The 16,139-nt window shown below is 37.9% G+C and overlaps 1 protein-coding gene across 1 annotated transcript; it reads left to right on the top strand.

Moving 5' to 3' along the window:
• The first annotated feature begins 1,248 nt into the window (after nucleotides 1-1,248).
• SWP (RNA polymerase II transcription mediator) lies at nucleotides 1,249-15,574 on the top strand. Its single transcript, XM_011089069.3, has 8 exons — nucleotides 1,249-1,630; nucleotides 2,788-3,867; nucleotides 5,276-5,373; nucleotides 7,239-7,413; nucleotides 7,928-8,837; nucleotides 8,943-9,964; nucleotides 11,575-12,656; nucleotides 14,214-15,574. Exons 1-8 carry the CDS (start codon nucleotides 1,418-1,420, stop codon nucleotides 14,980-14,982), a joined length of 5,349 nt encoding a protein of 1,782 aa, XP_011087371.1. The 5' UTR covers nucleotides 1,249-1,417; the 3' UTR covers nucleotides 14,983-15,574.
• Nucleotides 15,575-16,139: the final 565 nt, after the last annotated feature.

Genomic DNA, 16,139 nt, shown 5'->3' with positions numbered 1-16,139 from the left:
ACACTATGCAGACATAGTGCTGAGCTGAGCTTTGGTTTCACATATATACATATACCAAAAATCACAGAATATATCTGAATTAAATATTTGATGGGATTGAGGGAGATAACAAGGCAACTGTGTTGGTTGCTTATGTAATATTAAAACTCTCCTTGTTGAGACTTGATTAATTTATGACATATATATAATTAGATCCCTTCCACACTCTCAGATTCCAGCTGTTTGTGATTCTTGTTCTTCCACCTTCATTTTGCCACTATTTTGTATATATCTCTATATCATTTATTACTTCCAAAGGTGATATGCTCTAAGTAAGAAAAAACCCACATAAGCCCAATTCGTCGAGGGGTTTTGTAGGCAGCTTAATTCGGGTAAGTCTAAACTGGTTTGCAGCCCAATTAATTTGGACCTTAGGATGTGAAATATATGACGCCATCTGCCATACTTCATATGTCATTCGTACCTTATCATATACTTTTACATTTTAAATCCTCAAAATATTGATATCACATTTCAAGGCGATCCATAATTTACTTCCACATTTCTATAAGAGACTACGCATTTTCATCGAAAAATTATACTTCCAACTCTTGGATCGTAATTCGGGGAGAAGAATCAATACATGGTACGTCTTTCGTTTTCGAAAAGTTTAAATTCTTTCTTTTATAAAAAGAATTAAAATAATTTATTAATTTCTAGTCTTGTAATTCATTTTTGCTGACTTGATATTTGTGTATACAAACATTTTAAGTGATAATATATATAAATAAACACAATTTTACTTTTATTTTTAAAAATTGAATACTGAAAATAAAAATGAAACTGAAGAACGCATTAGTAGTTCAGATTCTTCTTAATATTTTAAGTTCAAAGTAAAATGGGATGAATTTTTAAGAAGAATTTTATGTATAATTTTTACAATAAAAGAGAAAAAAATTTGTCGTTACATTTTATTTAAAAAGGGTCTAAGTGTAATTACACTATATTTCTATACTATATATATATATATATAAAGGTCTTTTTCTCTTACAAAATGTAATACATTACTATAATAATTTTATTATTATGTCGATAATATTTTGAAGTTGATTTTTCTTTTAAAATATAATATATATATTTTTTATTTATAATATATTTTAAAATATAAAATATTATTTATTATATGCACGAGAGATAATAATTAATATTAAATAGAGGCTTACTACATATGGAATTATGGATACATACAACGGCCAATAGAGAGAAGTCAAAAAAGAAGGTCTTTTAAAAATAAAAGGACGAGAAACCTGAACAATATACTCTTTCTTCAAATCTTGCAAACCTGAAACCCTAACACTCCTCCTGCTCCAATGATTTGTTCTCGTTTCCAACGAATTCTCACAACTAAACACTGATTTAGTCAATTCAGTTGGATGTTATGGCGGATGTAGGGCAAGAGACGGTAGATTTCGCGGCGCTGGTTGGACGCGCCGCCGCGGAATCCTACATTTCGCTGAAAGAATTGGTGGAGAAATCCAAGTCCTCGGAGCTGTTATCGGACTCCGAGAAGAAAATTATGATCTTGAAGTACATTGTTAAGACCCAGCAGCGGATGCTCCGTCTCAATGTTCTGGCCAAGTGGTGCCAACAGGTGCTTCTTCTTGTTCTTTATTTCTCTCTTTTTTTTTTTGTAGTCTTAGTTTCTTTGACTATTCATATTGTTATGGGTGAGGACAAGGTGTGTAGGATTGCGCTCTAATTTGGATGGATTTGTTTGTGTTAGAAATGCGGAGCTGGGAATGAGTTGGTATATGCCAAATTGTTGAAAGGTGATTTTGTTTAGAGCTGGGAGTAACTAATAAAGAGGTTAATTTTGGGCTAAGTTATGGTATAGAAGCATGCATTCTTTTATTTTTATTTGAAGACGGGGGAATCGGCTACATGCTAATTCTAGGAACAGGAAACCAGAACTTATATAATTGGAGCCTTTTCTGTTCCCTGCTTTTTAACAAAAAAGAAAAGCCATTTGAAATGCTACACAGTCTTATTATTGATATGAGCTGTCATCTTTTGGCTAAGAGTAGGGCAGTGGAGTTTGGAGATGAGGGCAGGGGTATAAACATGTGATATGAATATTTAAGTCATCCATTTACATGCATATAATGTTATGCCTTACACTCAGTAAAGGTGTTATGTAGCAGCTGTGAACTTGCATCATGTTTTTGATAAATTTCTTTTGGACAAAAATTGATTGAAAGAACTATGCTCGAGTGAAATGTCTGGACCAGAGGCTTTTAGCAGCTTTCTTGTCACGACATGGAAAAGTTGGTTCCCCTGCTCAAGTCTTCTTGCCTAATTTTCATCTTTATTCCTCTTGTAAAGGCAACTTGTCCATAGCACCCCAGAAGCTAAAGGTTTCTTAGGAATTACATTTAACATTTTACTTTGGACACAACTTGCCACACTGTATGTTTATTTAGTTAGAAATACTGTTCCAATCTTGTCTTGGGCTTGGTTTATTTAAATTATAACCGTTGTCAATTTGTAGAGTTTTCTGTTCTGCATTTGATTGGAGTTTTGGATTCTCCAGAAACAAATTCCTAATAATCACACCCTTACTCTATATTGAAGCGGTGGTGTCAATAAAAATTTGGTTGATTAAACCTACTTTATTTTTTTATATTAGAGAAGAATTCTTCCTGGTCTTTAGTTATCAAAATCATATGAGTTATTCGTTTTTCTTTGTTCATTGGATGAAGAGAAAAGGTATCTTCGATTTTCCATTATTTCTTGCTACTGGACTTGCAGGTTCCTTTGATACAATACTGTCAACAACTTGCATCTACTCTATCAAGTCATGACACTTGCTTCACTCAAGCTGCGGATTCAATGTTTTTTATGCATGAGGGGCTACAACAAGCTCGTGCTCCTATCTATGATGTTCCCTCTGCCATTGAGGTTCTTCTTACTGGAACTTATCAGCGTTTGCCAAAATGTGTGGAAGATGTGGGCATGCAAAGCACGTTGAATAACGATCAGCAAGGTCCAGCTCTGAAGAAACTTGATACACTTGTCAGGTCAAAGTTACTTGAAGTTTCACTTCCAAAAGAAATTACTGAAATTAAAGTTTCCGATGGTGTTGTCTTGCTTCGTGTTGATGGGGAATTCAAAGTTCTTGTCACACTTGGTTATCGAGGGCATTTGTCAATGTGGAGGATACTACATTTGGAATTGCTTGTTGGTGAGAGAAGTGGGCTAGTGAAGGTGGAAGAATCACGACGACATGCTCTTGGGGGTGATTTGGAACGGAGAATGGCTGCATCAGAAAACCCATTCATAACATTGTATTCTATTCTTCATGAGCTCTGTGTTGCTCTTATTATGGACACTGTTATAAGACAAGTGCAAGCCCTCCGACAGGGCAGGTGGAAGGATGCAATTCGTTTTGAACTCATATCTGATGGTAGTATTGGGCAGGGAGGGAGTGCTGCCTCTATCCATGGGACCCAAGATGGAGAAACTGATTCTACTGGCTTACGAACTCCTGGATTGAAAGTCATATACTGGTTGGATCTTGATAAAAGCACCGGCATATCTGATGCAGGGTCGTCCCCGTTCTTGAAAATTGAACCTGGTGCGGATTTGCAAATAAAGTGTTTGCATAGCACATTCGTGATTGACCCTCTAACAGGGAAGGAGGCAGATTTTACCCTTAACCGAAGTTGCATCGATGTCGAGATGCTACTGCTTAGAGCCATTGGCAGTAATAGATATACTCGCCTGCTTGAAATTTACAAGGAATTGGAGAAAAATGGACAGATCAATAGAACTCCTGGTGATGTCCAACTTCAATTTCATTTGGATGATCAGGAAACTGACTATGCAAAGGTACAGAAACTTGTTTTCCGTTTCTTTTTTTCTTGATTAGGTGAAGTTTCTCTAATTAGAGAATATATCATGACTGTCATCATTTTTATTCATCATTGCTGGTTTGTGTGGTAGGGAAACTTGTGTAATACTACTGGGATTTAACAGCATTTAATGCATCATTAATTATTAAATAGAGGGAAGTAAAGGGTGGTCATACTGGCTCATTATTTTACATTAGTGGGTATATGGTCCCTCTAGTTTGGATGATGGTAAGCACAGACTTCGTATTTGATGCATTTGGTTAGTGAAGAGTGAAAATGTATCTGTTAGCTCTTTTGGTAACTTGTTCAGAAGTAATTTGTTAGTGTTGTAATAGATGTTCAAGTTAGTTGTTGTAATGTTCATTAAGAAAAAGGGAAAATGTGTCGTATCATACTATATATCAAAGTAACTAATATCCGGTCAATCCTGAAACATTGTATGCAATGTTGGAGACTACCTTTTGGCCGAATGCCCCGTTAACTCAATGGAACCCTTAGTTTTAATTCCAGGATTTTGAACGCAGGTTGTCTTCTCTAATTATATGATTGCTGCTGTTGTGAGGACAACTCCGCAGGTTCTTGACTGTGTAATGTTCATCCATTAAATTCACGAACCTACTTAAACATTTGATTTCCCTTTCCTTTGGTTGCTTGAAAGAAGGGGATCTGCTACTAGTGGGAAGTAAGGTGGCTGCTGAGCAGGTTTGCCAAATAGCATGCTGAACCGGCATCAATAAAACTTACCCTAGAATTGTAGGAATCAAAATTCATGTGCCTGAACACTCTGTGTTCGTGGCCGCTCTTGTAGGATTGGCTATGAGACAGGTTGATGATTTTACTTTTCAAAAAGATAAAAAGGGTCATCATCAACATTTCATGCTAGCAGGTTTATTAGTAATGATGACATGTTATACAACTTGATTTTTTCTGTGACTTTTATATTACCACTAATGATAATAGAGAATTTTTCTCGGGGGTAGGGGGATGTTTGTTGATTTAATTTTTTTGATCTTTACATTATAGCAAATGACAGTAGAGCATTTTTATTTGTGAGGAGCAGTGTGGACTTTTTGATATCTGAAATAATATCTAATACTTTAGTAATAGTGTTCAAGTCTGTGCGAATGACTAGATGCGCTACCTTTCTGCTATAACTATTTGGGAAGATTAGGTTGGGAATGTTGAGAACCCAATCCTAGCCAAATTGATGTTCAATAATGTATGGACATATTTCTTGGCATGTACTGAAGATTCACAGGTTATCTATAATGCACTTGATTTATTAAACCAAGGATAATTACCAGCTGGAAAATTCTAATTAATCTAATCTTATTTCAGATTTATTTATTCTTCATCTAGTAACATGATTTAGTTTTTCTTGACAGAGGGACAGTGCAGTTGATTTGCAAAAGGATGATGGCCAGGAAGTCCTGCGTGTGCGTGCCTATGGTTCTTCATTTTTCACTCTTGGAGTGAACATAAGGTTTCTCCTCACCAATCTGTTTCCTTTCACCACTGCATGCGTCCATGAGAATAATGATAGTAGAAATTCTGCTATGTGATATATGCTTGTAGGCGCTGACTGTACAATAAACTGTAATATTATGTTCTTAGATTGCTATTTCCACGCACTTCTGATTGACTATTATATGGATAGGTCCTCTTCTCTGTGTGTACGTCTACGAATTACCAAACATGTATATACATTCTCTTTTTAAGTAATGAATTATATGATTATGATTTGGTGGTTAGGTTCTTGGACAGTTTGACGCCATAGTTGGTCTACATGTGACAGACAATTGCCACATCTTGAAGTAGAATATGGGACTTCTGATATAGGACTGCCTTTTGAGTGAGTTGTAGAAGCCTTGGGCTGCAAATGGAGGGCAAAAAAAGAATTTGTTTCAGATTGAAGGGCGAACCAGTTTTTAGTTGCTAATTTTTAACTTAACACAGATATTCAATGAGTCCTCCTTCGAAGTTTGGGTCTCTCCTCCCCCCTCCCCCCTCCCCCTTCTTCTTACTGTTCAAATTCTTTCATTTTTGCACAGGTTCTTGTGTGAAAATGAAAATTTCTATGAATATAGAGTAGAGATGTTGATTTCATTGGACTGAGAATGATATGTTAGTGTAAGATTAACAATTAATGAGTCCCGCTACTTGCTATTTGTGTCACCCATGAAGTTAGGTTGGGTTGACAAATCAATAATCAATTTGCTGAGGTTTTGTGGAGTTTAGTTATTTGAGATTGAAATTAATAATATGACGTTGTAGTTTGACTGGATAGGTGATTAGTTTTGAGATTGTTATAGGTAAGAAATGAGAACAAGTGTATTTTTGTTCGAAACGGATAGAGCAGGCACATTTTTGATGTTTTAAATAATAAAAATGCAAAAGTAGAAAAATAAAATCGAAACAAGGAAGGCCATTTAATTTCAATATGTAGTTGTGTCATTTAAAGAATTCTCTGATTATTGGAGTTTTTGACGCATGCCCTGAGTTTAAGTCGGAGACTGGAATGTGGATAAGACTAATAGTTTTATTTGGTAGTTTCTTTAAGGTGTCTATGCCGTAATAGGAGTCAAGATCATCTGGATCTCTGAATATACAATCACATATATGCATACATATATATGTATATATATACTCATATATAGTGTGTTTTTCACATTTTTGTTGTTTGATTTAACTGCCATCCTTGAGTGTGGTGCTTACTGCCTCTGCAGTTTTGAACGCTCTTCCTAGAGTTCTCTCACTTTAATTTTCAGGTGCTCAAATTTGTCGACTTGTTTGTCATGAACTAAATGTTGCCAAAGCTCTTGCTCCAGAGCATTACATTTTCATTGTCCAAAAGTAGTAGCTCGAAATTTGTTGGCCAAATCATACACAACGACCACTTAAAAGTTGTGTTTGACAACTTTTCTAGCCGAAACATTCCAACATTCTTGCCTCATACTGAATGATCAGATTGGTAACTTAACGCATTCTTCTGAATGTATTAGCATGGGCATTTTATGCCTTAAACAAGGGAAAATCAAAAGCAAGTTTGTAAGTTATAGAAGAATATTTACAAAATCTTTATTAACCTGTGCATCCTCTAGTCAATGGAAGCGCATGCAGATAGATTGCCAGTTTAACTGCTTGAAGGTGTGTGGAAATCTACATTGGTTTTCCTATTTCTGAATGAGTGCCAAGCGATCGGAATATACCTAAGTTGATCAAATTGGTAGATAAAGCTGGAAAGGACTTGATTGATATTGGGTTATTGGTCATGACAGTGCATTTTCAAAATAAAAGTTTTTCCTGTTACAACAACTGAAGGCTAAATCCTTCCATTTTATCTTGCAGAAATGGTCGTTTTCTTCTTCGCTCTTCGAAGAATATTATATCATCGAAGGCTTTGCTAGAGTGTGAAGAAGCACTGAACCAGGGAAGTGTTACTGCAGCCAAGGCTTTTATCAACTTGAGGAGCAATAGCATTTTACATTTATTTGCATGCATTGGAAGGTTCTTGGGCCTTGAGGTATGCAGAAGGTTTGAGTACTTTTCTTTAGTGAATTGTCATTGCACTATGGAACTTCAGTCACTCTCTAGAAGGAAGTTATTGAATCTCCATGCTGCAAATATTACTGGATTTTCTTATATGCCAGCTTTAGTAAGTTTTGAGGGCATGTTCCCTGATGAATATTTATTCAGTACTGAGCATGAATTTCTCAATATGGAGACTGTCACAGAAATTTCTGCACAGTTGCTTAGGGCTACTTTTCCACACTAAATGTATTATATGATTGAACTGTGTGATTATCTTTTATTGTATGGTTGTTGTGCATGTTTCAATTGGAATTGAAATTCTGCTGATGTTACATCTAACAAATGATTAACAGTGGGTTCCATGTTGGTTTCAAACAGCTGTTCCCCAATTAAGAATTTTGTAACAAGAGCAAACTGTTATATTGATGATACCTTCTCTATATTGTAATATTTGGAGAAAGTATTAATTGTGGCAACTAAATTGGCATGCTCATATGTTCTTGCAGGTATTTGAACATGGTTTTACTGCAGCGAAATTGCCTAAGCACATTTCAGATGATTCAAATTCATTGTTCATGGGTTTCCCAGAATGTGGGAGCTCTTATTTCTTGTTGTTGCAGCTTGATAAGGAATTCAAACCTTGTCCCAAGTTAATAGAAGTTCAATTAGATTCATCAGGGAAAGCTGAACCATTTGGTGAAACGAGCAAAGTTATTCGAGTAAAGAACTTGGATATCCACCGGATGCACATGTGTGAAGATGAACTCAATCTGAGCCTTCTTGACCGTAGGAAGATGCAATTGGTTTCCAATTATGTTAATGAGATTTCTGAGCATGGTCTTCCCCCTGACTCCAGCTTGGAAGGTTCCGTGCTTCGATCCAATCATCCAATAAGTTTCAACTCTATCGTTGATGAGGTTTTTGAGCTTGAGAAAGGGTCAAATGGACAGAATGCCTCTTCTACATTTGGTCTGTCCTCTTCATCGCATTTTGGTGTGGGTACAATGAATCTCCATGGTGCAAACCCTTCAATATCATCCCCTAATTGGGAAGGAGCACAAACATCTCAAAATCCCCTGAGCAGTTTTAAGGGCACGGTGCAGTCTGGTTCCACCAAATCTCTAAACACGGGTTTGGTGAGAAACCAAGCTGCTAAGAAATTGACAGCTTCAAAGTCTGACCAGGATTTAGCTGCTCTTCGGTCACCACATTCTGGTGGCTTTGGTCCTTGTGGTATAATGGATGAGGGCCAGCTATCTGTTCCTGGTCTACCCTCAGCTCGACTTTTGTCTCCACCGCAGCACACTGGCGCTCCAGTGAGTGTGAAATCTAATGAACCTAAAAGCTTGCCTGCTGGGACTGTCTCGGGCAACCTTGCTGTATCTGGATCTAACTCATGGAATGCTTCTCCCGTATGTAAGGGGCCATCTTCATTACTTTCTTCTTGATTCTCTTTTTATTTGCTTAACAAGATCATTTACACTTGAACCCATTTTTCATACATGCCTCCCTGTTTCTCAGCTTCAACACTGGATTCTGCTATCCTCGAGAACTCAAATCCAGAAAACATTCTTCAACATGATAGAACACCACAGAAACGCACTGTGTCAGATATGTTAAACGCACTGCCTTCACTCAATTGTCCAGAAGTCAATGAAGGATCTAATAAGAGAAGGAAAATCAAGGGAGTCCCACATGCTCAGGTTCCTCCTACACGGTCAGTCATTTCATGTGACCATCCTATTAAAACTGAAGGACACAGTTTTGCCAATCTTATAGCTGAAGCAAATAAGGGCAATGCACCTCCTAGTATTTACATATCTGCTCTTCTTCACATAGTTAGACATTGCTCACTTTGTATAAAACATGCCCGGTTGACTAGTCAGATGGAGGCACTTGACATCCCCTACGTTGAAGAAGTTGGCCTGAGAAGTGCATCCTCAAACCTGTGGTTCCGCCTTCCCTTTTCCAGAGGTGATACATGGCAGTACATATGCTTGAGGCTGGGAAGACCTGGAAGCTTGTATTGGGATGTCAAAATTATTGACCCACATTATAAGGACCTGTGGGAGCTTCAAAAAGGAAGCAATACTACTCCGTGGGGTTCTGGTGTTCGTATAGCCAATACATCTGATGTGGATTCTCATATTCATTATGATTCAGAAGGTGTAGTATTGAGTTACAGTTCTGTGGAGGCTGATAGTATTAAGAAGTTGGTGGCTGATATACAGAGACTTTCAAATGCTAGAACTTTTGCCCTTGGAATGCGGAAATTACTTGGTCCAAGGACTGATGAGAAACTGGATGAGAGCAATGCAAACTTAGAAAGCAAAGCTGCTTCTGGATTGAAAACTGTGATGGAGGGTGCTGAAAAGTTTTCTGAACAGATGAGAAGAGCGTTTAGAATTGAAGCTGTTGGACTTATGAGCTTGTGGTTTAGTTTTGGTTCAGGGGTCCTTGCCCGTTTTGTTGTTGAGTGGGAGTCGGGTAAAGAGGGCTGCAGAATACATGTTTCTCCTGACCAACTTTGGCCCCACACTAAGGTCTGTTTTCATTGTTCTGCAGATGATTTATGATTTTCTTTCCCTGCTATGTGTTTCTTATTTTTTTGCATCTCTATGTAATCCAGTTTTACTGATTGATGAAAGCTAACATGTATAAGGATCAATATGAAATTGCAAAACCAATATTGAATTGTAAACCTAAATTCATTTATAGGGCATACGGTCCAGATTAAAGAAGCAAACTATGGAAGATTGGCCACCCTTAGAGGTGTTTTATTAGTGGTTCTTTGGCATCATAGAACTTCCGCACATAATTAGCAAACTTTTAACATAAAAAAATAGGTTAGATTTCCAAAGCATCAAAGTCGGGTTCAGCAGGAGGACCCTAACCTTAATGTATGGTTGCTGCAAATTGATTTGCCTTTTAACATTCTACGAAGTTTTTGTTTATTTATGTTTTCGTTGCCAGCTTTGAGTTCCTAAAAGTTACTACTCTAAGGTGGTAATATTCCTGCCTCACCACCTGAATTTCATTTTACATTGTCAGTGTGGATACGTTGATTAAGGTATGACATTAATAGGACATACATGTTGTAGAAATGACAGGGAGAGCAGAATCATTGAGTCTTGTATCAGGCATGAAATTTCAAGTATCATTTGAAAGTTCTTGGAGCAATTCTATGCCACATTAAATTCTTTCCTGTTGTAACTTTTGTACTGAACTTAATGATGCATGAGTTTGTCATACTATGCCCTTCAGTGCTGTTTATTTGGCAGTAGTGAATAATGAATCTAAGTGGTAAAAGGTGTTTGCTCATAATCTAGTTGCAGCAAGCATTGGACGAATTCATAAAGTGGTCAGACGGCTCATATAGTCCCAGTAGTTGCTTAGACCTCTTTAGGGCTCCATAGGACTGCTTTAAGGTCTGGTGTTTAATAAACTAGGGATCTGAAAGGTATGCTTAAATCTAATGTCTGGCAGCTGATTCACATCCATTCCAAAAATAGTATACTGACAATTCATAATGTAGAAACTAAGAGGATGTGTAGTAGTTGTACTTATCATAGGTGTTGATTAGATAAAAGCATATATCAATTAAGTTTCGTCATTCTTGAGGAGGGTGAGTGAAAGATTGATCACAACCATCTTGAAACAAGATTTGTGAGGAAAGGAGACATGAAACTGAAGATAGTGGCTTGTGTTTTCCTCTTAAATTCTGAAAATAATTAAAATACCAAGAATTTGATTTTTTAATTTTACAGGCTTCTTTTATTAATTTACCTACCTACTTTTTGAAACTATTGATGTTCTTCTTGTTTTATTCTCCTGTATTTTGGCTCACGTAAAAATATAATTGCTGACAATCAGATTCCTTATCCAAATCCCCCTACCAAAGAAATCTAAGATCCACTTTGGTTTCACTACGGAAACACAAAAGTTCACACGCCTCATGTTTATCCTAGCATTGAAGAGTTGCTTAACTTGGAAAATATGCTGAGTAGATCGGGTTTTGGGTTTGCTTAATAGTAAAGATTTATTTTTTTCTTGTTTTTCTTGTTGTGCCTATATATTTTCGCAAATTATTTTCCTTGATGTTCCATAGTGTATAGAAGGACATATTTCATCTATTAGCTTATCTGTTTGACAGTTTCTAGAGGATTTCATTAATGGAGGTGAAGTTGCATCCCTTTTGGATTGCATTCGGCTGACTGCTGGACCGTTGCATGCTCTTGCTGCTGCTACAAGGCCAGCTAGAGCTGCCCCTGTTTCTGGGGTTCCTGGCATTACAGCTTCTATTTCTTCTACTTTAAAGCAAACTGGATATGTGCCATCTCAGGGTCTCTCTAGCAATTCGAACACAAATACAACTCAAGCTTCATCTGGACCTGGAGGTAATCCTGGTGTACCTGCAGCATCAGGCCCTATTGGAACTCATAACAGCCCTACGGCAGCTGTGTTAGCAGCAGCAGCTGCTGCTGCTGCTGGGAGAGGTGGTTCTGGCATTGTTCCCAGTTCCCTGTTGCCCATTGATGTTTCTGTGGTGCTAAGAGGCCCATATTGGATTAGGATAATTTATCGCAAAAATTTTGCAGTTGATATGCGGTGTTTTGCTGGAGATCAAGTCTGGTTGCAACCAGCTACACCTCCAAAAGTTGGTCCACCTACAGGAGGATCACTTCCATGTCCACAGTTTCGGCCTTTTATTATGGAGCATGTTGCACAGGAACTAAATGGCATAGATTCTAATTTTCCAGGTGCACAGGCACTTGGAATGTCTAATTCAAATAATCCCAATCCAAGTTCAGCTCCTCAGCTACCAACTACTCCTGGAAACAGAGCCAACCTTGCAAATACTGGTGCAACGTCTCGAACAGGAACTGCAATAGCTGCTCTAAATCGCATAGGAAATGCTCTTCCAGGACAGTCCAATTTACCCATGGTTAATCCATTACGAAGAACACCTGGATCTGGTGTTCCTGCTCATGTTAGAGGAGAGCTAAATACTGCCATAATTGGACTAGGAGATGATGGAGGCTATGGTGGAGGATGGGTTCCTCTTGTGGCACTTAAAAAGGTTCTTAGGGGTATTCTCAAGTATCTTGGAGTTCTCTGGCTATTTGCACAATTACCGGACCTTTTAAAAGAGATCCTTGGGTCAATTTTGAAGGATAATGAGGGTGCATTATTGAATTTGGATCAAGAGCAGCCAGCCTTACGCTTCTTTGTTGGGTAAGATCAAGACATCCCTTGCATCATTCCAAATACGTTTCATGCTTACAACCCCCCCCCCCCCCCCACCCCCGCGCCAAAAAAAAAAGAAAATGGAAGGTAGTCACTATTCATGTCCAAATGGAAGGGATAGCTTATTTCGAGATCTTAGAAAATATTCCTTGCACTTAGTCTTAGCAATGATCCTAAGGGCCACTGCCTTCATCTTTTATAACATCCACATGTCTTGAATATCAAAGAATTATAGCCTTAGCCACTTATCAGGAGCTTGTACCCAGTTTTTGAATTAATTGCTTTTTTACTTCTCATGCATCCTTTTCTATTTAACTGTTAGTTGCTTACTTCTAGAAATACAGGTTTTGTGTAGAGTGATATGCACTTTTATGTTTACTTTATTCCCAAAATCAAAGCGGGGCAGGGGAAGATTCGAGGCTTGAGAGACTAGCTTCGTGTGGTTAGAGGGTGTGGGTGGTGGGTTAATGGTGGAGTCTGGGTTTTCTAGTGGACTATCTGCTTATGTTCATCTTCTATATCCTTGGAATATTCTCCTCATTGTTTCTTCCGCATCTCAACCTCCACCGCAGCATGGCTTTGTGTTTTACCTCAAACATGTGGAACTGCCTGTGTCAAGCTCACCTGCTGATGAGCTTATATTTTGCTGTTAAGTGGTCTCCCTTTTCGAAGATGCACTATAATCAAGTATCTTCCCATAGTTCTTATGGCATAATCACATGCCTAGTATGGCTTAGAATTCCATATTGCTCTGTCCTGACGCCTGTAGTTATCCTTAGAGTGGGGATGATTGGGTCCTGGGCAGTGCAACATCAACTTGTTTGGTGGATAACATAGGTCTCAGAAAAGCATCCTAATATTATGCTAATAGCAAATTTTGTGTCTTGAATGTGAAGCCAATTGTTAGCAGTTGCAAAATCATTGTCTTTTTTCTTCCCATAATGACGATGAAATGGCTTTCTCAATATCAAACATGTATATATATGTATATATGTTCATGTATATGTATGTATATACACATATGGATACACACTTATATACAGATATATATAGATATGTGTAGGTATAGGTATATATACATATTTACTGGATATATACATGTATATAAAGAGAGATAGTACTAACACAGACGCATGTTTGGATACATATTGTTCTGTACTTTTACCATTCAAACACACCCACACGCCATATGGGTGACACACGTATGCACAGACAAAAGAAGAAAAAAAGAAACCGGGAAAAAGGCATATTTTTAAGTCTACTTACACATGTTTATGAATTTGTCGTATATATACATATGTACTGGATATATACATGTATATAGAGATAGATGGTATTAACACAGACGCATGCTTGGATCCCATACATATTGTTCTTGACTTTTACCATTCAAACATACCCACACGCACATATGAGTGACACGCGTTTACACAGATAAAAGAAGAAAAAAAGAAACCAGAAAAAGGCATATTTTTAAGTATATTTCCACATGTTTATGAATTTGTTGTATGTCTTAGGTTCTGAACTTATGAAATACTTTTGCAGAGGCTATGTCTTTGCTGTTAGTGTTCACAGAGTTCAACTTCTTCTCCAAGTCCTCAGTGTAAAAAGATTTCATCATTCCCAACAACAGCCACAGAACCCAGCTGCCGCTCAAGAGGAATTAACTCAATCTGAAATAGGAGAGATATGTGACTACTTTAGTCGCCGTGTTGCGTCAGAGCCCTATGATGCTTCTCGTGTTGCTTCATTCATTACCCTTTTGACTTTACCCATTTCTGTTTTGAGAGAATTTTTGAAACTTATTGCATGGAAGAAAGGATTAGCTCAAGGGCAAGGAGTTGATGCAGCTCCTGCTCAGAAATCCCGTATTGAGTTGTGTCTTGAGAATCACATGGGATTTAACAGAGATGGCATCTCAGATAATTCATCTTTATCCAAAAGCAATATTCACTATGATCGGGCCCATAACTCAGTTGACTTTGCATTGACAGTCGTTCTTGATCCCGCGCATATACCTCATATAAATGCTGCTGGCGGTGCTGCTTGGTTGCCCTATTGTGTATCTGTTAGATTAAGATACTCATTCGGTGAAAATCTTAGCGTATCTTTTATAGGGATGGAGGGTAGCCACGGAGGCCGTGCATGCTGGCTGCGTGTTGATGACTGGGAAAAATGTAAACAGAGAGTGGCTCGAACTGTGGAGGTGAATGGAGCTTCTGGTGGGGATTCTAGTCAGGGAAGGTTGAGAGTGGTTGCTGATAGTGTACAGAGGGCACTCCACACATGCCTACAAGGACTAAGAGATATATGACTAGTATAATAGTATCCCACTCTTTTTTTACTGTTAATGGAGAATCAAAGCACCAGGGTACTCAAATCAGGCAACAGCCCATATTTGGGAAGGACATAGAAGATGTGGCTTTATTTGAAAGAGACAACATACTCAAATAAGACAGCCCATGTTTGGGAAGGAAATGGAAGAGGTGACTTTATTTCAAACTTTATTTTGACTGATGCTGATAGGGGATATCGTTAGATAGCATATGTAACGTGTTTGGTGTATTTCAAGCTTGGCTAACGAGAGACGTATATTATTCAGGTTATGCTTCTCTTTTGTACAGTAGGTTATAGTTGGTTCTCTGAAATTTGATGGACCGAAATTGTACAACTCAAACTGCCACCAGTGAAAAGAAACTAGTCTTTCAAATTACTAGATTATAAACCAGCAACACTTGGTGAGAAATTTGTAATTATGTTGAGAGAACTTGAATCCCTATTTTCTAGATAGGTATGGAAACATGAGTTGAAGAACATAACGCAGAATTCTTAGAGTTGTGTAATTGTATGTATATATGGATACCATTGCAAAATTTTCCCCTTTAGAGCTATTAATCAGTTAACTATCTGGGTGGATATGTAGAGAGACCAAAATGGAATTCCATCCTTCAATTTATGAACACATTTCATTTTTTTATGGGATGACTATTTTTGTATTGCTAGTTATCGCTGCACGCGTTATCATGGCACATTAAGTTTTTCAACTGTAACTTGTATGCACGGAATTGTGGCTATTTCCTTGTTCCTTTTGATCATGAACATGAAGTTTTTCAACTGTAACTTGATGTATGCTCCTTGTTCATTTTGATCATGATCATGAACATGCACGAAGTCCAAATTTACGTTCAAGGGGTTCTCCTGATCTGCCACTTGGTGGAGGATGAGCAAGTTTTTCTTCGTATGACCGGAGCCTGCTGTCAAGCACGTTCTTGTGGTCTAGGATATGGTGGAATCGGAAGAGGATTTTATTCCCCTTGATTAGCTTGAGTTTCATACCTTGCATATATAATTGAAGGCAGATGGGAGCTTTGTTAGGAGGGCTCCATGCCACCATGCATGCCATATATCTGCCTAAGGGGACTAGCACACCGGTTCCTTATAGTCCGTGAGGGTGAGGGTTAGAGTTAGGGT

The sequence above is a fragment of the Sesamum indicum genome, linkage group LG8, assembly GCF_026168435.1.
Source record: "Sesamum indicum cultivar Baizhima isolate 11 linkage group LG8, ASM2616843v1, whole genome shotgun sequence".
In the NCBI taxonomy this organism is placed as follows: Eukaryota; Viridiplantae; Streptophyta; class Magnoliopsida; order Lamiales; family Pedaliaceae; genus Sesamum; species Sesamum indicum.
This window is presented reverse-complemented; position numbering and strand designations above follow the sequence as displayed.

What these genes read in the sequence shown, in the direction of transcription:
- SWP (XM_011089069.3), top strand. Translation starts at nt 1,418, where the DNA reads ATGGCGGATGTAGGGCAAGAGACGGTAGATTTCGCGGCGCTGGTTGGA. An exon ending in AGGAAACTGACTATGCAAAG is followed by an intron (nt 3,868 to 5,275) that starts GTACAGAAACTT and finishes TTTTCTTGACAG; the next exon opens with AGGGACAGTGCAGTTGATTT. An exon ending in AACTTTGGCCCCACACTAAG is followed by an intron (nt 9,965 to 11,574) that starts GTCTGTTTTCAT and finishes TCTGTTTGACAG; the next exon opens with TTTCTAGAGGATTTCATTAA.